Raw genomic sequence first — 26,944 nt, forward strand, 5'->3', positions numbered from 1 at the left:
TTCTTTTTTGCTTCCTTTTTGTAGAGCAAAGGGGATATAGACACAAATATACCTATCCTCAACAAGGCGCGCAGTATAGGGGGACTTCAAGAAAAGGACCTCACCTCAAAACAGTCCAGCAATGATGAGGATGCCGGGCACGCTAAGGACCAATATCTTTGTAAGTGACTTTATCATAGCCAGTTCCTGCCTTTCTGCATAGGTAAAATTTATCCTTTCACTTCAATATTCTTCCCCTTCTGTGTAGTTCCTGGAGACTTGTCCAAGAAGACCATCATTGATAAAGCTATAATCCTCAGCCCAGACCAGGTCTTTGCAGAGTGCTCTCAAGAACGTATTTTGGGGCTGATAGCTGCCATGTTGCCTCCTTTGAAATCGGTAAGACTTTTGTAAGCCTTTTTTGTAAAAAAAAAAAAAAAAAAATGTTTGCAAATTATTTTTTTTTTTAGATAATAAGAGTGTAGAAGATTAGATTAATGTATGAGAACATTCCTTACAATGGAATTGGTAAAGCATCTGATTGTATTCCAGTCTTTCTGATCTCTTTATGAACTATTCTTACTAGGGATTTCCATTTTCTCCTCTAGGATGCAATGGGCTCCATAGTGAACCTCCAACAAGTGTTGCCACTGATGTTCCAGGTTGTTATATCCAATGCTGGCCATTTAAATGAGTCCTACCATCTAACCTTGGGCCTCCTGGGACAGCTAATCCTTAGGCTAAACCCTTGTGAGGTGGATAATGCAGTGAAGAAGGTTCTGTCTTTGATGCACAGCAAACTTGCTTCTGATGATGGAAGTTCTGTTCCAGATGGCTGGACAACAACTCGGCTGCTTTTCAGTTTAGGAGCTATGTGCCTGGACAGGTTTGTTTGAAACATTTCTTAATATACAATAGCAGACATTTTTCCCAATTTTTCTCTGATGAATTGAGCAGCCCTATTAACTGCACATTGCAGCTCCTGCTGTTAGCTAGGAGTTATATGGGTATGTTCACACACAACATTTGTTGATGCAGTTTTCTGCATAAAAACTGCCGTGGAGTTTACATATCGTTTTTTTTTTGTTTTTTTTTTTGCGCTACTGCATTTTTATCTCAATGGAGAAAAACTGCTATAAAATGGCTGAATTAATTGACATACGTAATTTAAAAAAAAAAAAATTCATTCACCACAAGTCATAAAATACCAGGAAAATGAATGATATTTATAAATTCTCCAGTCATTTGGATGTTACTGTAAAGCGCTTTTTTTTTTTTTTACATAGAAAAATTCTCTGTGTGAACTATAGGCCTATGAGACACTTTCTGAAGTCACTGCAATAGAGCTGATGTTCTATGAGATTATGTATTACATGTCCACACTGTCATTCAAAGGGAATCTGTCAACTGAATGCTGTCCAAACCGTGTGCGGCACGAATCGGAGCCGAGTATACTTTAAAGATCCGATTGGGGACCATAGGCTGTAACAAAGCTAGTATGGCTTTGCCCCCTGGCTGCTTTTTTTTCCAGCGATCTCCAGTTGATTGACAGGACTCTTGATATTGGAGAATCTGGACGCGGCAACGCCAAACTAGTCTGTTCTCTGGCTATTTTTCCCAATAGAAACATTTGTATATATTTTCTCTGAAAGCAGTTTGGACAGCGTGAATGAGGTGATTGGTTTCCTTTAAGTAGGTGCCATGTATAACAATACCCTTAAAGGTGTGGATGCATGCAGCTTTTCAGCCATGATATCAGTTGATCCATAGAAGTTAGAAACATTCATATTGCAGCACAAATCCTTCTTTAATTGCTTGTGTTGACTAAATTAGTTTGCACAGGTATTAATTCCAGTGTGTTTTACACTTTCTAAGTATTTTTATTTGTTTTGCTTTTTTTCAGCAAAGTTGGACTTGATTGGGCATGCACAATGTCTGATATCCTGAGAGAGTTAAACAACTCTTCAAAATGGCACAAAGTAATGACGGCTTTCACAGATCACTGTATGCAAGAGCTGCCCCATCAGCTAAAAAATACAAATATCTTTACATTATTAGTCCTGGTTGGATTTCCAGAGGTAAGACATTACTCGAAGTGTTGCTTTTATTGTTCTGTAGGATCTTACATTGTTATACTAATCGGTAACTATACCCATGTGGGAGTTATTATTATTGAAGGGAACCAGTCAGGTCCTCCATGCCTTCCAACCCAGCAGTATTCACCTATGTAGGACTGCATTTCCTCCCTAACCTGCCCTGTATAATGTTAGTGAGTGAAAGCAGGGTATAATAAAACCATTTATAATGTCCCCATTTGCTATGCTAATGAGGGATTTGACTAATTGATGGGGCATTGGTGTCCCCAGGCTAGTCAGCCCTCTTTTCAGGTTATCACGCCCCTGTAGGTGTGATAACTTGATGTGCACGAGCAGTGACGCTGCTGGAATGAGCGGCACGCGTGCGCTAGATTTGCATGAACGGTGATGCGGTAATTTGACGCCCGTGCAAATTATGTTAGCAGCCATTACATAACACACTGGTAAAGCCTTTTTTATTTAAAAAAAGCTTTTGGGGGCAGATTCTCATGCAGATCAGTGTCCTATTCAAATAAACGACTTAGGAGGGTTAATCCTAGTGACAGATTCCCTTTAACTAGTGAGAAAAAGTTTCATCACATAATTGTACTTTTCCTAAACCAAATGAGCCTTTGTACTGAAGGGGTGTTGACATCTGCTTTTCCTATACATACAGCATCGCATGTCTCTGAAGCAGTTTGTTTTTCTGCATACGCTTGGTTTCCTACATCTGTATACCCTTTTCACTACAGGTACTATGTATGGGAACACGAGCTGTATATATAGACAATGCCAAAGAGCCTCATGATGTGATTATGTTAAAGCACTTTACAGAGAAAAATAGAGCTGTGATTGTCGACATCAAAACAAGAAAGCGCAAAACTGGTAAGTATGATATACAAAAATGGGATGCAAATCTGTCTTTACAGTCCTGTAGACATTAAAACATGGGTTCACTATCATAGACACAATGGTTCTATATTAGGACATTTCAATAATTAAAGGGGTGTTCCTCCCTTGTGCATATTTTTAGTGGATGTGGGAGCCACTAATGGGAACTGCATCTAGAGAACAGGACCAAGTCACATGCGGTCAGTGGAGTGGGGGGTCGAAATTTCCACAAATAAAATACATGGGATTTCTCCTTCACCACATTGAGGACACAGGACCATTGGTGTATGCTGCTGCCACTAGGAGGCTGACACTAAGTGATTACAAAAAAGGGTTAGCTCCTCCTCTGCAGTATACACCACCCGCTGGCTCCGGATAGAACCAGTTCATGCTTAGTGTCTGTCTAAGTGGGGTCTGCTATTCAGACCATACTTTTTTTTTATTTTTTAAATTTTTTTTTAAACCTTTTTTTCCATGAGGAAGACTGGGGAGACGGACCCTTTCAAGGGGCCGATCTCCCTCAAACAGCAACAGGCGAGCACGGCGAGTATTGCCTCCCCTTATCCTCTCCTGCAACGTGGGATGCCAGGTGCTGATCTCCCTGCACCAGCAATAGACAGGAACATGGAGTGTCGCCTCCATGTACCCCCTTCTGAGCCAGGCCACAGCTGGACACAGCCCTGTGAAATCCTAGGGGAGCGAACCCTTAGGATACACAGGCATCCCCCCTCCCCCATGATGTCCGTGCTGCTCTCCCACTGCACCACCACTGATGGAATAGCAGTGCTGCAGAGAGCTGGACGGTCCCTCTCCACCTCAAAGGGTCGGTGGATTTCAGGGTTCCTGCAGCGTCCCTGTCGCAGTCCTAACCTGCATGCAGATCGACAGCATGTCTCTACCTAAAACCTCAAGCCCACTAAAACAGTGTTTTTCACTTCATGCACCTCCTGTCAGGCTGCGTTACCAAGGGGACATACTACTCCACTCTGTCAGGCTTGCCCTCCACCGTGACCAACCCCACGATGACTAGTCACCCTGAGTGGGCTTTGTCACTTTCGCAATCTATGGCTTCTTTAGCTAAGGTTATCGAGTCCCTTCAGGATCCTTCCAGGAGCAGGACCACTAATCCGTCTGTATCAGAGAATTCCCCTACATCAGGGGAATCATCGTCCTGCAGGGGCCGTCTTCACTTAAGACACAGACAGGCATCTAAGAAACGGGTACATAGCTCATCCCCCAGGTCCTCTGGCTCTTCGGCGTCTGTTAGCTCTGCTTCTCCCTCTCCCTCTCCAGGGTCGTACAGTGAACATGAGTCCGAATCAGATGGGCCTCTTGACCTAGAGTCCCCAGGTTATGAGGCTACCGTGGATAGTCTCATTGAGGCAGTCAACCAGTCACTGCAGATCGACGAAGAGCCTACTACTTCTCACACGGATAACATAGTGTCTTTTAAAAGGACTAAACGTTCTCATAGTATGTTTGCCAATCACCCTGAGTTTCAGGACATAGTCCGGCGACATAGGGAGCGCCCAGACAAATGCTTTGCAGGTCAGAGATCTTTGGAGACCAGATATCCCTTCTCACCCGTCCTCCGCAAACAATGGACGGAATCACATCCAGTGGATCTGTCCGTATCTCATTTATCCTCCAAGACTCTGCTGTCCCTTCCGGCTGGATCTTCCATTAAAGATCCCACAGATCACCTGATTGACAGCCTCGCTCATTCAGTTTTTGAAGCGTCTGGCTCTGCACTTTTTCCCTCCTTTGTAGCGACCTGCTTAGCCAAAGCCGTGGCTTACTGGGTAGATTCCCTGCATAAGGCCATACAGAAGAGTGATCTTCCCCCTGAAATAGCAGAGTTGGCCTATCAAATTTCTTTGGCCGGTGACTATTTAGTAAATGCTTCCCTGGACGCGGCTAATTGCTCTGCACTTACAGCTTCAAACACGGTAGCTATTAGAAGGGCACTATGCCTGAGGAACTGGCGATCGGACTCTACATCCAAAAAGTCCTTAACATCCCTTCCCTATCTCAGTGGTCACTTAGTCAGGAAAAGCTGGACCAACTGATTTCGGACGCTACAGGTGGGAAGAGTAAATTCCTCCCCCAGCAGAGAATTAGGCGCCCTATCCGCCGTCAGCCGCAGACACGTTTTCAGTCCTTTCGCAATAATTACGAGTGGTCCTCGACAGCTAGTTCTCCCTGTTGGGGCGCCCTGCTCACAGGTACAAGAGTCCTCAGTTCTCTTGCAAACTCAACCACTCATGGAAGGGCCACCCCAAGCAGTCCAGATCTAGGTGATCCAAACCCCTCAAATCCTCGACTAAATGACTCGCAACATTGCCCGGACGACACCGGCAGAGTAGGCGGCCACCTACTCCTGTTTTGCCATGTCTGGCTCGCAGTCGTTCACGACGAGTGGGTCAGAGATCTGGTGTCCTTCGGGTACAAAATAGAATTTTCTCCCCCCTCCAACCTGATTCTTGGCTTCCTGTCCCCCCGAAGCGGGAATGCTGGCTCGTGCCTTTTACCAAGCCATGGAGTCACTCCGCCGAGACGGGGTCATTGGCCCCGGTCCCAGACAACGAAAGGTTCCAAGGGTTCTATTCAAATCTGTTCATGGTACTAAAGAAGGTTGGCACAGTCAGACCCATGCTGGACTTAAAGCTTCTAAACAAATTCGTCAGAGTCCCTACCGATATCGGCCTCCTCAGCTGGGGAGTGGTTTTCCGTCATCACTGCCCAGGGGAGTTGGTCTTCTCAGGAGTTTCGTCTTCCCATCAAAGTCCTGGAGATCCGAGAGAATTGGCTGTCCCTGCGGCAGTTTCATCATCTCCTAGCAGGCCGCCCCATCCGTATCCAGTCAGACAATGCCACAGCTGTGGCCTATATCAATCATCAGGGGGGCACTCGCAGCAAAGCTGCAATGCGCGAAGTGGAGCACATCCTTCGCTGGTCTGAAAGGAACCACTCGGTCATATCGGCCGTTCACATTCCAGGAGTGGAAAATTGGGCTGCGGGTTTCCTCAGCCGTCAAGACCTGGCCTCGGGAGAGTGGTCTCTCCTTCAGGAAATTTTCCAGCAGATCTGCCTTCCATGGTCCATGGGGGGCTCCGGACGTAGACCTGATGGCTTCTTGGTTCAATGCCAGGGTACCAGAGTTTGTGGCCCGATCCCGGGATCCGAGAGCCATCGGGTTGGACGCTATGGTCCTTCCCTGGAGTCGCTTCAGTCTTCCATAACTGTCCCCTCCTCTTACCCTTGTTTCCGAAGGTCATCAGTAAGATCAAGGCAAAGAGGGTACCGGTGATTCTCATTGCTCCGGACTGGCCACGCCGAGCGTGGTACGTGGAGCTCATTCAACTGGTTGCAGACCTCCCTTGGCAGTTCCCAGATCGCTCGGATCTGCTTTCTCAGGATCTGATTTACCACCAGAACTCAGGGGCCCTGTGTTTGACGGCTTGGTTGTTGACTCCTGGGTTCTGACCCAAGTGGGTTTTTCCCACAAGGTAGTTTCCACAATGATCAGTGCTCGAAAGCCGTTGTTGGTACGTATCTATCATCGGATCTGGTCGTTCTCCGCTCATTTTCAACAGTCCCACCATTTTGGAATTTCTTCAGTCCGGTTTGGACTTGGGCCTAGCGCCGAGCGCCCTGAAAGGGCAGGTCTCGGCCTTGTCTGTTCTGTTCCAGCGTAAGATCGCTTCCAAACCCCAGGTGAGAACGTTATTTCAGGGAGTTTCCCACGTGGTACCTCCCTATAGAGGACCTCTAGATGTCTGGAACCTTAATTTGGTCCTTGGTGTCCTGCTAGAGTCTCCCTTCGAGCCGTTGCAGGGCATCTCCCTATCTCTCCTTTCATGTAAGGTTGCCTTCCTTGTTGTGATTGCTTCAGTCAGAAGAGTTTCAGAGTTGGCTGCGCTTTCCTGTCGAAGTCCCTTTCTGGTTTTTCACCATGACAAGGTGGTACTCAGACCATCCCCGTCCTTCCTTCCTGAGGTGGTGTCTTCTTTTCACCTTAACGAGGATATTGTGCTTCCCTTGTTTTTGTCCTGCTCCCGTTCACTGCGTGGAGAAGGCTCTTCACTCCTTGGATCTTGTGAGGGCTCTTAGGAAGTACGTATCTAGGACGGCATCTTTTCGCTAGACGGATGCCCTGTTTGTGCTCCCGGTGGGACACCGGAAGGGATTGGCCTCTTCTAAGTTGACAAAAGCCAGATGTATTTGGTCGGCTATTCAAAAAGCTTACCGCGTCGGAGGCAAGCAGATTCCAGCGGGGATCAAGGCACACTCCACTTGGTCGGTAGGTGCTTCGTGGGCCATTCGGCATCAAGCGTCTGTAGAGCAGGTCTGCAAAGCGGCTACCTGGTCTAGCGTGCACACTTTCTCAAAGCATTATAATGTCCATACTCAGGCATCAGCAGACATCTTGCAGGCAGCGGTAGCGCATTTTTATACAGTAGGTGCTGTGAGTTTACTCTGTTGTTAGTTCCCACCCAGGGACTGCTTTGGGACGTCCCACGGTCCTGTGTCACCCAATGTGGTGAAGGAGAAATAAGGATTTTTGTATACTAACCGAAAAATCCTTTTCTCCGAGCCACTCATTGGGGAATACGGCACCCACCCTTTTGGCCTGTTGCCTATGATGAGTGTTGTAGTTTTGACATGTTTTACCTACTGTTAATTTTTGATAATCTCCTACTGCTTGGTCACTGAACTGGTTCTATCTGGAGCCAGTGGGTGGTGTATACTGCAGAGGAGGAGCTAACCCTTTTTTGTATTCACCTAGTGGCAGCAGCATACACCCACGGTCCTGTGTCTCCCAATGAGTGGCTCGGAGAAAAGGATTTTATGGGGAGTACACAAAAATCCCTATTTCCGACCACTTCTTCACTGTCACTCGTCAGTGGCCCGTTTTCTAGACAGCTGTTGCTGTTATTCGTGGGACCCACATCTATTTTACATTTGACACTTGGATAGGCCATAAATGCACGACATGTTAATATTTTTCTATGAGGGAATATTAGATCATCTTGTATTGTCTCATATCCAGTTCAGATCATGGTATATTTGCTTTTTGCTTTATATGTAGTTTCTCAATATGTAGAGTTGCCTTCTTGGCTCCCCACAAATGTGGTACAGCAGATTTGTCTAGACGTCTTTATGATTTCTGAATATCCCTCATTCCAGTGAAAGATTATCAGCTGATACATAACAGTAACGGCGATGGACGGCTCACTTATAATAATCTGAAGAAATATCTGCAACACTTTGCTTCCATTTCCCGCTATCTCCTGCAGTCCATCTTGGACAACAGCTGTGCAGAAGCTGTGGAAGCGACTTGGGTCCTGTCACTGACTCTAAAGGGATTATATAAAACACTTAAGGTAACGCTGATCTATCATATTCAAGTTATTTATAATGATTGTGTTTTCCAATATATCAGACGCAAAGTACCGTGGAGCAGTATGTGTAAAGAAAGAGGCACTGGAAAATGACAGCTAGTCTGGTGCTATGAGCAAGTTGTTTTCTCATTTTAATAAATCACCCCTAAGTGTCAATAGCTACAAGGGTGTATTGACAATCTAACTGTATATTTTTGTAATCCACTTGGAAACACTTGTACTTAAAGGGGTTGTCTGGCCTTGGAATACAAGTCTTTAGTCATTCTCTGTGACTGCAGACTTGTGAATCCTCACATTGCGTGATTGTCCGCTGATGGTGGCAAGTCTGTAACCACAAGCATGTGATTACAATACATTCGGTCATGTGCTGACTATACGTGCACGGCCTTGCTCAATGCAAGGGTATTGAGAAAGGCTGGACACTTCTAGTCGGAATGTGGCTAGAAGTGTATGGATCGCATACTTGTGGTCACATGATTGCCGGCTCCAGTGACCAGTATTGGAGAATCCTCACAACGTGCAGTGCAGTGTTTGGGATGTGAGGATTCACAAGTCTGCCCTCATAAAGTGACTGCAGACCTGTACCCTAAGGCCGGACAACCTCTGTATATTTACCATAGAGTTAATAGTTGAAAAAGTATTCCCATCTCCAAGATCGTATCCCAATATGTAGTAAGTGTAGTAATAGCAAATACCTCCAATTGGAAATGTAGTATAGTTCTTCTGATTTGCTATGTCGCTTACACCATGTGCAGGCATTGCAGTTGCTTAAGTATCCATTGTTATCACCACTTATATAGTGACGGTTAGCAATTAGTGGTCTTCAACATGGTTACCTAAGCTCCTACAATGCCCTGTACATGGGTTAAGTGATAAAGGGAATCAGAAAAACTATGCTGCATTTCTAAGGCTACGTTCACATTTGCGTTGCGTCGGGCGCAGCCGCGGCGACGCATGTTTCATGCGCCCCTATATTTAACATGGGGGGCGCATGGACATGCGTTGTGTTGCGTTTTGTGACGCATGCGTTTTTTTGGCGCAAACGTCAGGGCGCAGAGGACGCTGCATGTTGCATTTTTTTGCGCTAAAAAAATGAACGCATGCGTCACAAAACGCTGTGTTTTGCATGCGTTTTGCGTGCGTTGTGCATTGCGTCGCAGATGCAGCACACAACAACGCAAATGTGAACGTAGCCTAATTGGAGGTATTTGTTGATAATATTATTACTACACCTACTACATACTATCACAAGTGGTCTTACACAACCCGTAGCCCAAAGAAGCGAACCATGAACAATAAAAACACTAGACTTTATTTAAGATCATTAAAATGTTAAAGACAAAAAGAGATAAAGAAACAAGTGTCCAGTAGGGGATGCCCCCTGAAGAAGCTAGGGAGAAACGAGCGTTGTGGCGGGGGGAGCCGGGTATCTCGTTCGGCTTTGGCTCCAATACTGGTCACTTGGTCTCTGTCTTGCTGCACATCAGGTAATATCATTTATTTATGACATTTTTAGTCTGGAACTCCTTTTGATAATCTACTGAGAAATTTACACTGTGGATATATGGAACTTTCGCTGCATCTCTTATATGGTGTCAATGCAGTATGACATATAGGGAGTTTCTTATATTGACAGCAACTGGTGCTGGGGTCTTTTTTTTTTGCCTCAAATAATCTATTTTGAAATTGTGTATTATACCTTCTACTTTAGGATTACCGTAATCAATATTGATCTTATATGCGGATTCATTATATTGGAGCTGTTAATTTACTACCCTTGCTATGTGACTTTAAGGGCCCTCCTACTGGACACTTTTGTTTCTTTTATTTCTTTTTGTCTTTTAATGATCTTAACCCCCAGAGCTTTTTTCGGATTTGCGTTTTCGTTTGTCGCTCCCCTCCTTCCCAGAGCCATAACTTTATTTTTCCATCAATATGACCATGTGAGGGCTTATTTTTTGTGGGACAAGTTGTACATTTGAACAACACCATTGGTTTTACCATGTCGTGAACTAGAAAACGGGAAAAAATTCCAAGTGTGGTGAAATTGCAAAAAAAGTGAAATCCCACACTTGTTTTTTGTTTGGCTTTTTTGCTAGGTTCACTAAATGCTAAAACTGTCATTATGATTCTACGGGTCATAACGAGTTCATAGACACCAAACATGCCTAGGTTCTTTTTTAATTCAGTGGTGAAAAAAAACTCCAAACTTTGCTATAAAAAAAAAAAAAAATTGCACGATTTTCCGATACCCATAGCGTCTCCATTTTTTTGTGATCTGGGGTTAGGTGAGGGCTTATTTTTTTTGCGTGCCGGAAAGACGTTTTTAATACCATTTTGGTGCTGATGCGTTCTTTTTTCATCGCCCATTCCACATTGTTAATGTACCCACATATTTTAGCAACTCATCTTAATATATGCAACAAGGACTAGAGTCTAAACATGCTAAAAAAATATCAAAGTTTATTTATTACAACATGAAGTTACAGTCAAAAAGTTATATAATAATACATAGTTACAGATACAAATGGGTACAAATGTGATTTGATCCCTAGGTAAAAAGTAGGCCGGGGAATAGGTCAGGACATAATAATCTAAATACCTACAACGAAGAATGATGTTTCCATTTCATGTGGTATCATAGGAAACATATGGAAAAGCTGGTCTGACAAGCTGTATTTAGATTATGTCCTGACCTATTCCCCGGCCTGCTTTTTATCTAGGGATCAAATCACATTTGAACCCATTCATATCTGTAATTATGTATTACTAGATGGTGGCCCAATTCTAACGCATCGGGTATTCTAGAATATGTATGTAGTTTATTAATGAAGATTTCAGAATAATGCAATAAATACACAGGATTCGGCCTTCCGGGCGCGACCAATTAGCGAAGGGTTGTTCAAATCCCGCGCCAATTCGCAGCCGGACTGCGCCTGTCGCTGATTATTTGCGGCCGGCCACGTAGTATATAGCATAGCTACGTAGTACTTAGCACAGCCACGTAGTATATAGCACAGCCACGTAGTATATAGCACAGCCACGTAGTATATAGCACAGCCACGTAGTATATAGCACAGCCACGTAGTATATAGCACAGCCACGTAGTATATAGCACAGCCACGTAGTATATAGCACAGCCACGTAGTATATAGCACAGCCACTTAGTATATAGCACAGCCACGTAGTATATAGCACAGCCCACTTAGTATATTGCACAGCTATGTTGTATATTGCAGAAGCCACGTAGTATATAGCACAGCCCACGTAGTGTATAGGACAGCCCACGTAGTGTATAGGACAGCCCACGTAGTGTATAGCACAGGCCACGCAGTATATAACACAGCCCACGTAGTATATTGCACAGCCAGGTAGTATAAAGCACAGCCCATGTAGTATATTGCACAGCGACGTTGTATATTGCAGAGCCACGTAGCATATAGCACAGGCCATGCAGTATATAGCACAGCCCACGTAGTATATAGCACAGCCCACGTAGTATATAGCACAGCCCACGTAGTATATAGCACAGCCCACGCAGTATATAGCACAGCCCACGCAGTATATAGCACAGCCCACGCAGTATATAGCACAGGCCACATAGAATATAGCACAGGCCGCGTAGTATATAGCACAGGCCGTGTAGTATATAGCACAGGCCGCGTAGTATATAGCACAGGCCGCGTAGTATATAGCACAGGCCACGTAGTATATAGCACATGCCACGTAGTATATAGCACAGCCCACGCAGTATATAGCACAGCCACGTAGTATATAGCACAGCCACGTAGTATATAGCACAGTCCACGTAGTATATAGCACAGCCCACGTAGTATATAGCACAACGAGGTAGTATATAGCACAGCCCACGTAGTATATAACACAGCCCACGTAGTACATAGCAATGTGGGCACCATAGCCCTGTTAAAAAAAATAATTAAAATAAAAATTAGTTATATACTCACCTTCCGGCGGCCCCCGGATCCAGCCTAGGTCTTTAGCGATGCTCGTCGCGACGCTCCGTTCCCCGTAATGCCTTGCAGCAATAACCCGTGATGATGTAGCGGTCTTGCGAGACCGCTACGTCATCACAGCTCGTTGTCGCAATGCATTCTTGGGATCAGAACGTCACGAGGAGCGGGAAAGGCTGGCTCGGACGACGGAAGGTGAGAATATAATGGGTTTTTTTATTATTATTTTTAGCATTATATGTTTTTACTATTGATGCTGCGCTATGTGGGCGCTGACTGGAGGGGAGTATGGAGGGGGCACTGACTGGAGGGGAGGGGCCAATTCGTGGCTGGACTGTGCCTGTCACTGATTGGTCACGGCCAGCCGGCCGCGACCAATGAGCGACGCGGGATTTCCGTTACAGACGAACAGACAGAAGTGGAAAACAGACAAACAGACGGAAGTGGACCTTAGACAATTATATAGATAGATTATATAACTTTTTGACTGTAACTTCATGTTGTAATAAATAAACTTATATTTTTTAGCATGTTTAGACTATAGTTGTCCTTGTTATATATGGTTTACATACTGTGATTTTCTTCATGTAAGAAAAATGGATATGATGTTAGGACACCTAAATGTAGGCCTAATCTGTGATTTTATTCTTTGGAAATGTAAGATCTGTTAGTATGATTTTGTAATTGTTTTGAAGCAGGGTGGATTGATTTAAATCACGCCGATTTAAATCATGATTTAAATCACGATTTAAATCAAAAGATTTTTTTCTATTTAAATCGGATCGATTTAAATCATGATTTTAATCATGATTTAAATCACTGATTTAAATCAAAAGGTTTTTTTTAATATAAATCACGATTAAAATGAGAAGTGAGAGCAGTGCGCATGTGCGCCCATAGTTACACGGACGAAACTAGGGGCAACGATCTAACGCCAGGGTGAGGGGGGGACCCCAAAGTAAGTAAAAATCTTTTTTGTTTTACTATATGGCAATAGGTAGGTGTTTAAAAGCAGCATGTCTTAATTGTATAAACTATTAATAGCCTCCACATTTTGTTCATACTGCCCCTTTAATTCCACACTTCTAGCTTGGTTTCACTTTTGGTTTAGTTTCTTTTTCCATTCAGTTGACATGCCCAAACTTGTTGGATAGTCAGCATCCTACAGAAACCTCTGGAAGAGCATGGCATTGTGAATGTTACACATATACAGCCTTTATTCTACTGAGTTAAACAACTCAGCTTTATCTCATGATGGAAGAACCTTTGGATGGTAAAATATTTTCCTCAAAAAGCAGTTTATTGAAAAAAATCCGATTTAAATCAAAAAAATCCGATTTTTTTGATTTTTAAAAAAAAACATTGATTTTTATCCACCCTGTTTTGAAGACTTATTGTATTAGTCCCATGGATATCGTAATATTATTTTCATTTTTGTTTTCCTATGCAAGTCTCACTTGTTTCATATGTGTATTATTCTAGTCTCTGACTTGTTGACTCATAGTAATTTCATGTTGCAGAATCATGATTTTGAAGAAATTCAGTCTGCATTTATCCAGTCGGGACTGTTAAGGTTATTGGTGAGGAAATGTAGCAAAGGAACTGGTTTCAGTAAAACTTGGCTTCTCCGTGATCTGGAGGTATGACTTGTTTCAAATATACATGAAATACTTCAACATTGTTGATTTTGATATGCATTTGCTCCATATAACTTCTTTACTGTAACAACTGTAAAATTGTATGAACTACTTCTTAATTTCCTTCAGAAAAACCAGATTACAAACTTGGGAAACCCTAATTTAAAGATCTACCAGTCCTACTATGCAATTTTGATAATGGTTGTCCTGATAAACAATCGTGCTTAAGTTTGACATGGGTAAAAAGTTTCGACTTGCTCTGGACATTATGGCCTAACTATAGAATTACAATTTCTTTGTGTTCGCTAAAAGAAGCTAAAAAAACACCCAAACGTTCATTCAGTGATCTGACATCGGGTTAAGAAGTTAGATTTATTCTTTGCAGACGTCCTCATGTCACTGCTCAACTAAGATTGGCTACAGCTAGAAAACTGTAACTGATGGCAGGAGAAGGATGTTTACATTGAGTATTCAGAAGAGGCAATTTGCATACATTGAGTATATCACTCCTCTTTCGAGCACTTGCTTACTATACACATAGCACATAATTGCCCAGTGTAGCCACAGTAAAGGGTTTAGTCACTCCAAATTTAAAACAAAACAGCCAGAATATATAAAAAGCACTCCCATGAAATTTTTCATCCTCAAAATATATTGCAGGCATCATAGTATATAGCACTGTGTACTTACAATTGTTCATTTTGCCTTTCTACAGAGAGAATTCTTCTCTTTTCTCTACTCTATGTAGAAACAGTAAGTATCTTTTCCCTGCATTAATCATTCCCCTATTCAGCTCCTGACCCAGCTTTCCCCTCCTTCTCCTGCCAGGGACTTTTGCAGTGACTTATGAATCATGCAAGGATAATAGATTTCCTGTCTCTACATAGTTTAGACGGATTCAGGTAGTCTGTTTTTAATTATGTGATGTCATAGAATGGAAAAGTGAAAAATTAGCTGGGTAGGAAGGCAAAGTGAGTAAATGTAAGTACACAGTGCTATGCAGTGACATGTAAAAGTTTGGGCACCCCTGGCTAAAATTACTGTTTTCCAGGGCGTTCCTCCTGACAGCACCACCAAGAGGTTGACCTTCTTATCCTTTATAGGTACAGGAACACAGAAGAGGAGAAATAGCCCCTTCCCACCACCACCCTTTAGTGTTTTTCCTGTCCCTATCAGGGACAGACGCAGAAGGAAGCCCAGAGGTGCCAAGATTAAGATACCTGTGTGCCGACTGTGTCAGAGTCCGCTGGAGTAGGAGGCTCCCGGGAACAGCCTCACCTCTCCTTAGGGGGCTCTGGGAGGGGGGGGTGGAGGCTCGGTCCGGCGGGCATACTCCACATCATCGCTGATACCGGAGGAGGTCCATCAGCGTCTGGTTGAGTTGTGCCCTTCCAGCATCTGCCGCATCCCTCCCTGGGGGGCTCTGGGCAGTGGCTGCTGTTTCGGTTTCCCAGGCTGCCAGTGTCTCGGGCCTGGGCTTTTGGCATGTGGCGTCAGCCAGAGGGTTCTCCTTTCAGAGGAGAAGATCTCCGCTTTCCATCTGGGGATTCATTCCCTAAAATAACCCTCACCACATTCTCTTCAGTTCTGCATGAAAGTACTGAGAAAGATGATAGCCGACATGGAAGTCATACCCTTTGCCCAATTCCATACCTGTCCTCTCCAGCTGGCCGTCCTTTCAGCTTGGAACAAGTGGATATCGTTCTTGGACCATCCTATTCTACTACCATCCCGAGTGAGGCAGTCCTTGGCATGGTGGATTCTCTCCCTCTCCATTCGACTTGGGAAGATCATTCCTTCCCCTCCACTGGCAAGTCATCACGACTGATGCCAGTATCTTTGGATGGGGAGCTGTTTTCTCCATCACACTTAAGGGTCACTGGAACTTTCAGGAAGCCTCCCTTCCCATCAATTTACTGGAGATCAGAGCCAGCTACCTCTCCCTTCTCCACTGGCAGGATCTTCTAGCAGGCCATCCAGTTCGCTTTCAATTTAACAAGGCCACGGCCGTGGCATACATAAACCACCAGGGCGGGACACACAGCAGGTCTGTTATATCGAAGGTCTCACAGATTCTGATTTGGGCCGAGCGAAGCCTAAATCTTTAGGGTCTCTCCTCTTACTAGTGGTCACTCAACCCCGTTGTGTTCGACCAGTTCTGCTAGAGGAGGGGCACTCCCGACGTCTTTCTAATGGGATCTCGGGCGAATCACATGGTGCCCCGCTTCGTAGCCAGGTCTCTTGACATACTTGTGGTCTGTTACGATGCCCTGGCCCTTCCATGGTCTCATTTTCAGCTCCCTTACCACTTTCCTTCTCTCCCACTGATCCTGTGGCTCGTCGGGAAGATCAAGGCGGAGGGAGTCCCAGTAAGAGTTAGTCGATCTGCTCGCAGACGTATCCTAGAAACTTCCAGACCTACTCTTTCACAAGGTCCCATCTTCCACCAGAATTCTCGGTCTCTGAAGTTAATGGCATGGCTGTTGAGGCCTCGGTTCCTTGGGAGGCAGGTTTTTCATCCCTGGTCATTCAGACTATGAACAACAAAAGAAATTACTCATTCTCACACATTCACACATCGGACCTGGAAGGCCTTTTTTTTTTTTTTTGGTGTTATGACATCCACCTAGCCCCCATGTTTTTTTCCCCTTCCGTTCAGTCTGGTCTTGATTCCAGTTTGTTTCTCAGTACACTCAAGGGTCAGATATCCACGCTCTCTATTCTTTTTCAGTGGAATTTGGCTTCCTGTCTCCAGGAAGAGGCTCGCCTGGCGACACAGTATCATCCTTCTGTAAAGCCGTGAGACCTTAACTTACTGTATATACTTCAGCACATTTTTTTTTTGTGCTGAAAATGTTCCCCTCTGCTTATACATGAGTCATGGTCCAGAAAACCAGCGGGAGCGGGGAGGTGTAGCACAGTGACAGCTGCAGCAGCCGACTTCCAGAAGACATTAATACTCACCGTCTTTCACTGCATCTTCTTCACTGCATCTCTGACCCGGCGCCGGCAGCTCTTTCCTGTTCCTGTGCTCAGCGGTCAGGTGGTACCGCTCATTTAAGGTCATGAATATGGACGCGACTCCACTCCCATAGGCGTGGAGCGCATATTTATGACCTTAATGAGCGGTACCCCATGACCGCTCAGCACAAGAAGAACTACCGCGCCGGGATAATGGAGATGCAGAGACATTCAGCGACGGAGCGAGAAGGGTGAGGAGGACAGGGGAGCCGAGCATACAAGGATGGGACAGGTGAAGTCGAACATGCAAGAATGGGACCGGGGGAGCCGAGCATGCAAGGGTGGGACCAGGGGAGCCGAGCTATGTATTCAAGGATGGGATCGGGGGAGCCGAGCCATGCATACAGGATGGGACCGGGGGAGCCGAGCCATGCATACAAGGATGGGACCGGGGGAGCCGAGCCATGCATACAAGGATGGGACAGGGCAGCCATGCATACAACAGGGGGAGCCATCCAGAGCATGACAGGGGGGAACTACGCATACCGGGATAGGGATGAAGGGACAATACATACCTGGCTTATACTCGAGTATATACGGTAGTTTTAAACGTCGTTCATCATTCCCCCTCCGTTTTCAAGCATCACATCTTCCCTCCTTGCCTGGAAGTTTACCTTTTTGGTAGCCATCATTTCCAGCAGAAGCGTCTCCGAGTTGGCAGCTCTCTTCTGCTGTTCTCCATTTCTTGTCCTCTACCAAGACAAGGTGGTCCTTAGGCCGGTCCTTTGCTTCTTTCCCAAGGTTGTGTCCTCTTTCCAGATCAATGAAGACATTTTCCTGCCTTCTTTCTGCCCATCTCCTGCTCATCCCCTGGAAAGGTCTCTTCACGAGGTGGATCTTGTCAGAGCTCTACATTGCTATCTCTCAATGGGGAGGCCTGTTCGCCCCAGGCCTCTGAAACCCAGATTTGCAAAGCTGCTACCTGGTCATCCCTTCACACTTTCACAAGGTTTTACAGAATACATACCTACGCTTCAGCTGATGCCGGTCTAGGTAGAAAGGTGCTGCACGCTGCGGTCGCCTGACCTGATTTCACCAAAATTTTCTGTTTCATCCCTGTGAACGTGTTACCCACAGAAGGTATAAAGAAAGAAGGATTTTTGTTACTCGCCATAAAATCTCTTGGCGCCTTTTTTGGGGGACACTGCTCCCTCCCTGGTTTTGTTGCCTATATAGGGCCTATAGGACTCCATTGGGCCTGTATATAGTTAGTTTGTTTGTTGCTTCTACTGCTTTTTCACAAGCTGACATGTTTTGTGCTAGTCGCTAGGTGTATACTGCTGTTTAGGAGATGATTCTTTTTTACCTAGTGTGTCTCCTAGTGACATCAGCATACACCCATGGTTACTAGTGATGAGTGAGTATACTCGTTGCTCGGGTGACTTCCGAGTATTAATGACTCCTCGGAGATTTATTTTTCATCTCGGCAGCTGAATGATTTACAGCTATTAGACAGCTTGAATACATGTGGCAACCCCACATGTACTCAGCCTGGCTAGTAGCTGTAAATCATTCAGCTGCCGCGATGAAAACTAAATCTCCGAGCAGTCATAAATACTCGGAGGTCACCCGAGCGTGCTCGGGAAAATCCGAGCAACGAGTACACTCGCTCATCACTAATGGTTACCTGTGTCCCCCAATGAAGGATCCCAGAGAGATTTTTGCAGTGAATACCTTCTTTGCATACTTCTGACTCTAAATTTTATGGTGAGGAGGCAGGAGAGGTTTTCTTCTATGACTCTTCCATGAAGGCCATATTTGTGCAGGTGTCTCTGAACAATGTACCACAAATCGGGAGTCAGATAAATCTATCTGTAGGTCTTTTGCAGTCAAGCAAAGGTTCTGATTTGCCTCTCTAGCAATCCTACAAGCAGCTATCACTGAAATTTTGCTTGGTCTTCTAGACCTTATCTTGACTTCCACTGTTCCTTTTAACTGCCATTTCTTAATTGCATTTTGAACTGAGAAAAGGGCAACTTGAAAACACTTTTTCCTAACTTTGTAGAGCCTTCTCCCGCTTTGTGGGCCTCCACCATTTTCATTTTCAGGGTGCTATGCAGCTACGTAGAAAAACCCATGGCTGTTTTTTTTGATGACACATGGTTAGAGGAGGCTGGTTTTTATAAAGCTGGGAAATGTGCATCACCTGTCCTTTCCTAAAGATGATAGTGCACAAGCCATAACTTTGACCAAGCTTTCAGACCTTAATTAACCTGTTAGGGTTATCTGAGCACAGAAATCTCCAAGGGTGCCCAATCATTTGCATCTGCCAATTTTCCTTTTTGTAATTTTTAAAATGAAAAAATGACAATGTATACACTGTGTGCAGAATTATTAGGTAAGTTGTATTTTGATCACATGATATTTTTTATACATGTTGTCCTACTCCAAGCTGTTCAGGCTTGAGAGCCAACTACCAATTAAGTAAATCAGGTGATGTGCATCTCTGTAATGAGGAGGAGTGTTCTCTAATGACATCAAAACCCTATATAAGGTGTGCTTAATTATTAGGCAACTTCCTTTTCTTTGGCAAGATGGGTCAGAAGAGAGATTTGACGGCTCTGAAAAGTCCAAAATTGTGAGATATTTTGCAGAGGGATGTTGCAGTCTTGAAATTGCCAAACTTTTGAAGCGTGATCACCAAACAATCAAGCATTTCATGGCAAATAGCCAACAGGGTCGCAAGAAGCGTGTTGGGCAAAAAAGGCGCAAAATAACTGCCCATGAATTGAGGAAAATCAAGCGTGAAGCTGTCAAGATGCCATTTGCCACCAGTTTTGCCATATTTCAGAGCTGCAACGTTACTGGAGTAACAAAAAGCACAAGGTGTGCGATACTCAGGGTCATGGCCAAGGTAAGGAAGGCTGAAAAACGACCACCTTTGAACAAGAAACATAAGATAAAATGTCAAGACTGGGCCAAGAAATATCTTAAGACTGACTTTTCAAAAGTTTTATGGACTGATGAAATTAGAGTGACTCTTGATGGGCCAGATGGATAGGCCAGAGGCTGGATCAGTAAAGGGCAGAGAGCTCCACTCCGACTCAGATGCCAGAAAGGTGGAGGTGGGGTACTGGTATGGGCTGGTATCATCAAAGATGAACTTGTGGGACCTTTTCACGTTGAAGATGGAGTGAAGCTCAACTCCCAGACCTACTGCCAATTTCTGGAAGACAACTTTTTCAAGCAGTGGTACAGGAAGAAGTCGGTATCGTTCAAGAAAAATATGATTTTCATGCAGGACAATGCTCCATCACATGGCTCCAACTACTCCACAGCATGGCTGGCCAGTAAAGGTCTCAAAGAAGAAAAAATAATGACATGGCCCCCTTGTTCACCTGATCTGAACCGCATAAAGAACCTCTGGTCCCTCATAAAATGTGATATCTACAGGGAGAGAAAACAGTACACCTCTCGGAACAGTGTCTGGGAGGCTGTGGTGGCTGCTGCACGCAATGTTGATCGTAAACAGATCAAGCAACTGACAGAATCTATGGATGGAAGGCTGTTGAGTGTCATCATAAAGAAAGGTGGCTATATTGGTCACTAATTTTTTAAGGTTTTGTTTTTGCATGTCAGAAATGTTTATCTCTAAATTTTGTGCAGTGATATTGGTTTACCTGGTGAAAATAAACAAGTGAGATGGGAATATATTTGGTTTTTATTAAGTTGCCTTATAATTCTGCACTGTAATAGTTACCTGCACAAACAGATATCCTCCTAAGATAGCCAAATCTAAAAAAAAAAAAACACTCCAACTTCCAAAAATATTAAGCTTTGATATTTGAGTCTCTTGGGTTGATTGAGGACATAGTTGTTGATCAATAATAACAATAATCCTCTAAAATACAACTTGCCTAATAATTCTGCACACAGTGTGTATAGTTTTTGCCTAAAATACAAAAGGAAATGTCATATTTAACTTTAGGCATTTTAGAGATTATTTCATCTTCAACTTGCTTAACCCCTTAATCCCGTATGACGTACTATACCGTCGAGGTGGGGTGGGCCTTAATTCCCGGTGACGGTATAGTACGTCATACGCGATCGGCCGCGCTCACGGGGGGAGCGCGGCCGATCGCGGCCGGGTGTCGGCTGCATATCGCAGCTGACATCCGGCACTATGTGCCAGGAGCGGTCACGGACCGCCCCCGGCACATTAACCCCCGGCACACCGCGATCAAACATGATCGCGGTGTACCGGCGGTACAGGGAAGCATCGCGCAGGGAGGGGGCTCCCTGCGGGCTTCCCTGAGACGATCGGTACAAGGTGATGTACTCACCTCGTACCGAACGTCTTCTCCCTGCAGGCCCCGGATCCAAAATGGCCGAGGGGCTGTATCCGGGTCCTGCAGGGAGCACTTCCGGGTCGGAGCAGGCTGCAGATGAAAGCTGCAGCCTGCACGGCTGTAAGTGAGATCGGAGATCTCACAGAGTGCTGTGCACACTGTGAGATCAGCGATCTGTAATGTCCCCCCCTGGGACAAAGTAAAAAAGTAAAAAAAAAAATTTCCACATGTGTAAAAAAAAAAAAAAAAAAAATTCCTAAATAAATAATAATAAAAAAAAAAAATATTATTCCCATAAATACATTTCTTTATCTAAAAAAAACAAACAAAAACAATAAAAGTACACATATTTAGTATCGCCGCGTCCGTAACGACCCAACCTATAAAACTGGCCCACTAGTTAACCCCTTCAGTAAACACCGTAAGAAAAAAAAAAAAAAAGAGCCAAAAAACAACGCTTTATTACCATACCGCCGAACAAAAAGTGGAATAACACGCGATCAAAAAGACGGATATAAATAACCATGTTACCGCTGAAAACGTCATCTTGTCCCGCAAAAAACGAGCCGCCATACAGCATCATCAGCAAAAAAATAAAAAAGTTATAGTCCTGAGAATAAAGCGATACCAAAATAATTATTTTTTCTATAAAATAGTTTTTATCGTATAAAAGCGCCAAAACATAAAAAAATGATATAAATGAGGTATCGCTGTAATCGTACTGACCCGACGAATAAAACTGCTTTATCAATTTTACCAAGCGCAGAACGGTATAAACGCCTCTCCCAAAAGAAATTCATGAATAGCTGGTTTTTGGTTATTCTGCCTCACAAAAATCGGAATAAAAAGCGATCAAAAATGGTCACGTGTCCGAAAATGTTACCAATAAAAACGTCAACTCGTCCCGCAAAAAACAAGACCTCACATGACTCTGTGGACCAAAATGTGGAAAAATTATAGGTCTCAAAATGTGGAGACGCAAAAACTTTTTTGCTATAAAAAGCGTCTTTTAGTCTGGTTTCACACTTGCGTTTTTATCTGCATGCGTTTTTTAAAAAAACCGCATGTGTGAAAAAATGCATGTAAACGCGGTAAAACGCATGCGTTTTTATAGAAAAACACAAGAAAACAAGAAAAAAACAAAAAACCCTAACCCTACCCCTAACCTGAAATACGTGGCACTGAAATATACGTTTATATACGTATATACGTATATAAGTGCCACGATATTTCAGTGGCCACGTATATAAGTGCCACGTATTTAAGTGCCACGTATTTAAGTGCCACGTATTTAAGTGCCACGTATTTACGTGCCACGTATTTACGTGCCACGTATTTACGTGCCACGTATTTACGTGCCACGTATTTACGTGCCACGTATTTACGTGCCACGTATTTACGTGCCACGTATTTTTCAGTGCCTGAAATACGTGGCACTGAAATACGTGGCATTTAAATACGTGGCACTTAAATACGTGGCACTTAAATACGTGGCACTTAAATACGTGGCACTTAAATACGTGGCACTTAAATACGTGGCACTTAAATACGTGGCACTTAAATACGTGGCACTTATATACGTGGCACTTATATACGTGGCACTTACATACGTGGCACTTACATACGTGGCACTTACATACGTGGCACTTACATACGTGGCACTTACATACGTGGCACTTATATACGTGGCACTTATGACTGTCAGAAAATGTTCAGTAAACGGTTAGGGGTGAGGTTAGGGGTAGGGTTTCAGGTAGAATTGGGGAGTTTCCACTGTTCAGGCACATCAGGGGCTCTCCAAACGCGACATGGCGTCCAATCTCAATTCCAGCCAATTCTGCGTTGAAAAAGTAAAACAGTGCTCCTTCCCTTCCGAGCTCTCCCGTGCGTCCAAAAAGGGGTTTACCCCAACATATGGGGTATCAGCGTACTAGGGACAAATTGAACAACAACTTCTGGGGTCCAAGTTCTCTTGTTATCCTTGGGAAAATAAAAATTTGGGGGGCTAAAAATCATTTTTGTGGGAAAAAAAATATGTTTTATTTTCACGGCTCTGCGTTGTAAACTGTAGTGAAACACTTGGGGGTTCAAAGTTCTCACAACACATCTAGATAAGTTCCTTGGGAGGTCTAGTTTCCAATATGGGGTCACTTGTGGGGGGTTTGTACTATTTGGGTACATCAGGGGCTCTGCAAATGCAACGTGACGCCTGCAGACCAATCCATTTAAGTCTGCATTCCAAATGGCGCTCCTTCCCTTCCGAGCTCTGTCATGCGCCCAAACAGTGGTTCCCCCCCACATAGGGGGTATCAGCGTACTCAGGACAAATTGGACAACAACTTTTAGGGTCCAATTTATCCTGATACCCTTGTGAAAATACAAAACTGGGGGCTAAAAAATCATTTTTGTGAAAAAAAAAATAATTTTTATTTTCACGGCTCTGCGTTATAAACTGTAGTGAAACACTTGGGGGTTCAAAGTTCTCACAACACATCTAGATAAGTTCCTTGGGGGGTCTAGTTTCCAATATGGGGTCACTTGTGGGGGGGTTTGTACTGTTTGGGTACATCAGGGGCTCTGCAAATGCAACGTGACGCCTGCAGACCAATCCATTTAAGTCTGCATTCCAAATGGCGCTCCTTCCCTTCCGAGCTCTGTCATGCACCCAAACAGTGGTTCCCCCCCACATAGGGGGTATCAGCGTACTCAGGACAAATTGGACAACAACTTTTAGGGTCCAATTTATCCTGATACCCTTGTGAAAATACAAAACTGGGGGCTAAAAAATAATTTTTGTGAAAAAAAAAATAATTTTTATTTTCACGGCTCTGCGTTATAAACTGTAGTGAAACACTTGGGGGTTCAAAGTTCTCACAACACATCTAGATAAGTTCCTTGGGGGGTCTAGTTTCCAATATGGGGTCACTTGTGGGGGGGTTTGTACTGTTTGGGTACATCAGGGGCTCTGCAAATGCAACGTGACGCCTGCAGACCAATCCATTTAAGTCTGCATTCCAAATGGCGCTCCTTCCCTTCCGAGCTCTGTCATGCGCCCAAACAGTGGTTCCCCCCCACATAGGGGGTATCAGCGTACTCAGGACAAATTGGACAACAACTTTTAGGGTCCAATTTATCCTGATACCCTTGTGAAAATACAAAACTGGGGGCTAAATTTCATTTTTGTGAAAAAAAAAAAAAAAAATTATTTTCACGGCTCTGCGTTATAAACTGTAGTGAAACACTTGGGGGTTCAAAGCTCTCAAAACACATCTAGATAAGTTCCTTAGGGGGTCTACTTTCCAAAATGGTGTCACTTGTGGGGCTGTTTAATGTTTAGGCACATCAGGGGCTCTCCAAACGCAACATGGCATCCCATCTTAATTCCAGTCAATTTTGCATTGAAAAGTAAAATAGCGCTTCTTCCCTTCTGAGCTCTGCTATGCGCCCAAACAATGGTTTACACCCACATATGGGGTATCGTCGTACTCAGGACAAATTGCACAACAACTTTTGTGGTCTAATTTCTTCTCTTACCCTTGGGGAAATAAAAAAATGGGGGTGAAAAGATCATTTTTGTGAAAAAATATGATTTTTTATTTTTACGGCTCTGCATTATAAACTTCTGTGAAGCACTTGTTGGGTCAAAGTGCTCACCACACATCTAGATAAGTTCCTTAGGGGGTCTACTTTCCAAAATGGTGTCACTTGTTAGGGGTTTCAATGTTTAGGCACATCAAGGGCTCTCTAAATGCAACATGGCGTCCCATCTCAATTCCAGTCAATTTTGCATTGAAAAGTCAAATGGCGCTCCTTCCCTTCCGAGCTCTGCCCTGCGCCCAAACAATGGTTTACACCCACATATGGGGTATCAGCGTACTCAGGACAAATTGCACAACAATTTTTGGGGTCCAATTTCTTCTCTCACCCTTGGGAAAATAAAAAATTGGGGGTGAAAAGATCATTTTTGTGAAAAAATATGATTTTTTATTTTTACGGCTCTGCATTATAAACTTCTGTAAAGCACTTGTTGGGTCAAAGTGCTCACCACACATCTAGATAAGTTCCTTAGGGGGTCTACTTTCCAAAATGGTGTCACTTGTGGGGGGTTTCAATGTTTAGGCACATCAGGGGCTCTCCAAATGCAACATGGCGTCCCATCTCAATTCCAGTCAATTTTGCATTGAAAAGTCAAATGGCGCTCCTTTGCTTCCAAGCTCTGCCATGCGCCCAAACTGTGGTTTACCCCCACATATGGGGTATCAGCGTACTCAGGACAAATTGTACAACAACTTTTGGGGTCTATTTTCTCCTGTTACCCTTGGTAAAATAAAACAAATTGGAGCTGAAATAAATTTTGTGTGAAAAAAAGTTAAATGTTCATTTTTATTTAAACATTCCAAAAATTCCTGTGAAACACCTGAAGGGTTAATAAACTTCTTGAAAGTGGTTTTGAGTACCTTGAGGGGTGCAGTTTTTAGAATGGTGTCACACTTGGGTATTTTCTATCATATAGACCCGTCAAAATGACTTCAAATGAGATGTGGTCCCTAAAAAAAAATGGTGTTGTAAAAATGAGAAATTGCTGGTCAACTTTTAACCCTTATAACTCCGTCACAAAAAAAAATTTTGGTTCCAAAATTGTGCTGATGTAAAGTAGACATGTGGGAAATGTTATTTATTAAGTATTTTGTGTGACATATGTCTGTGATTTAAGGGCATAAAAATTCAAAGTTGGAAAATTGCGAAATTTTCAAAATTTTCGCCAAATATTCGTTTTTTTCACAAATAAACGCAAGTTATATCGAAGAAATTTTACCACTAACATGAAGTACAATATGTCACGAGAAAACAATGTCAGAATCGCCAAGATCCGTTGAAGCGTTCCAGAGTTATAACCTCATAAAGGGACAGTGGTCAGAATTGTAAAAATTGGCCTGGTCATTAACGTGCAAACCACACTCGGGGCTTAAGGGGTTAATTGTTCACAATAGCAATTATTTTGACCGGGTCCTCAAACTTTTACATGCCACTGTATATACATTAAGAGGATAACAAAAATTTGATAGGAGTGCTTCTTGAAAAGTAAAGTATACTCACCTTACTGATGTCTCTGCCGCTCCAATTTTATTACTACACAAGTCCAACACCAGCCTCCATGATTCCTCTTCAAGCTGTGTGACTGCAGTAGTCACATATCTTGTCAACCTGATCAAAATGCAAAGCTGGTCTCTGTATATCCTGTCTGGCTCTATGAACATTGGCCATTGACTCACTTTGTTGAACTTTTTAGCTGAAAAGGTAAACGCTATGTCTGGCACCAAACCACCAGAGCTCATCATCTCAAGAACACCATCCCCACAGTGAAGCATGGTGGTGGCAGCATCATGCTGTGGGGATGTTTTTTCAGTAGCCGGGGCAGGGGAAATGGTTTGAGACGAGGGGAAGATAGCTGGTTTGTCAGTGATTTGAAATTGGGACGGAGGCTCCCCTTCCAACAAGACAATTACCCAAAGCATACTGCTAAAGCAACACTCGAGTGGTTTAAGAGGAAATGTGTAAGGGTAAGTTCATACAGGGTGTTTTTGCTGCTTTTTTTTTCTGCAGCAAAACCAGATCTTCTTGGCAGGAAAGAAGCTGCTTCAGAAACGCAGGTTTAGTTGCGTTTTTGGTGCATTT

General features: G+C 43.8%; 1 protein-coding gene across 1 annotated transcript in view; it reads left to right on the forward strand.

Annotated features, from left to right (window-relative positions):
• ZZEF1 (zinc finger ZZ-type and EF-hand domain containing 1) overlaps positions 1–26,944 on the forward strand; it is a 289,900-nt gene that overhangs the window by 228,372 nt on the left and 34,584 nt on the right. Inside the window, exons 38-44 of the mRNA XM_077296491.1 lie at positions 25–160; positions 248–378; positions 588–865; positions 1,883–2,057; positions 2,807–2,939; positions 8,136–8,332; positions 13,842–13,961. Coding sequence (XP_077152606.1) covers positions 25–160; positions 248–378; positions 588–865; positions 1,883–2,057; positions 2,807–2,939; positions 8,136–8,332; positions 13,842–13,961 — 1,170 coding nt within the window. The remainder of the gene's footprint in view (positions 1–24; positions 161–247; positions 379–587; positions 866–1,882; positions 2,058–2,806; positions 2,940–8,135; positions 8,333–13,841; positions 13,962–26,944) is intronic.

Source organism: Ranitomeya variabilis, chromosome 3 (assembly GCF_051348905.1).
Source record: "Ranitomeya variabilis isolate aRanVar5 chromosome 3, aRanVar5.hap1, whole genome shotgun sequence".
NCBI classification, from domain to species: domain Eukaryota; kingdom Metazoa; phylum Chordata; class Amphibia; order Anura; family Dendrobatidae; genus Ranitomeya; species Ranitomeya variabilis.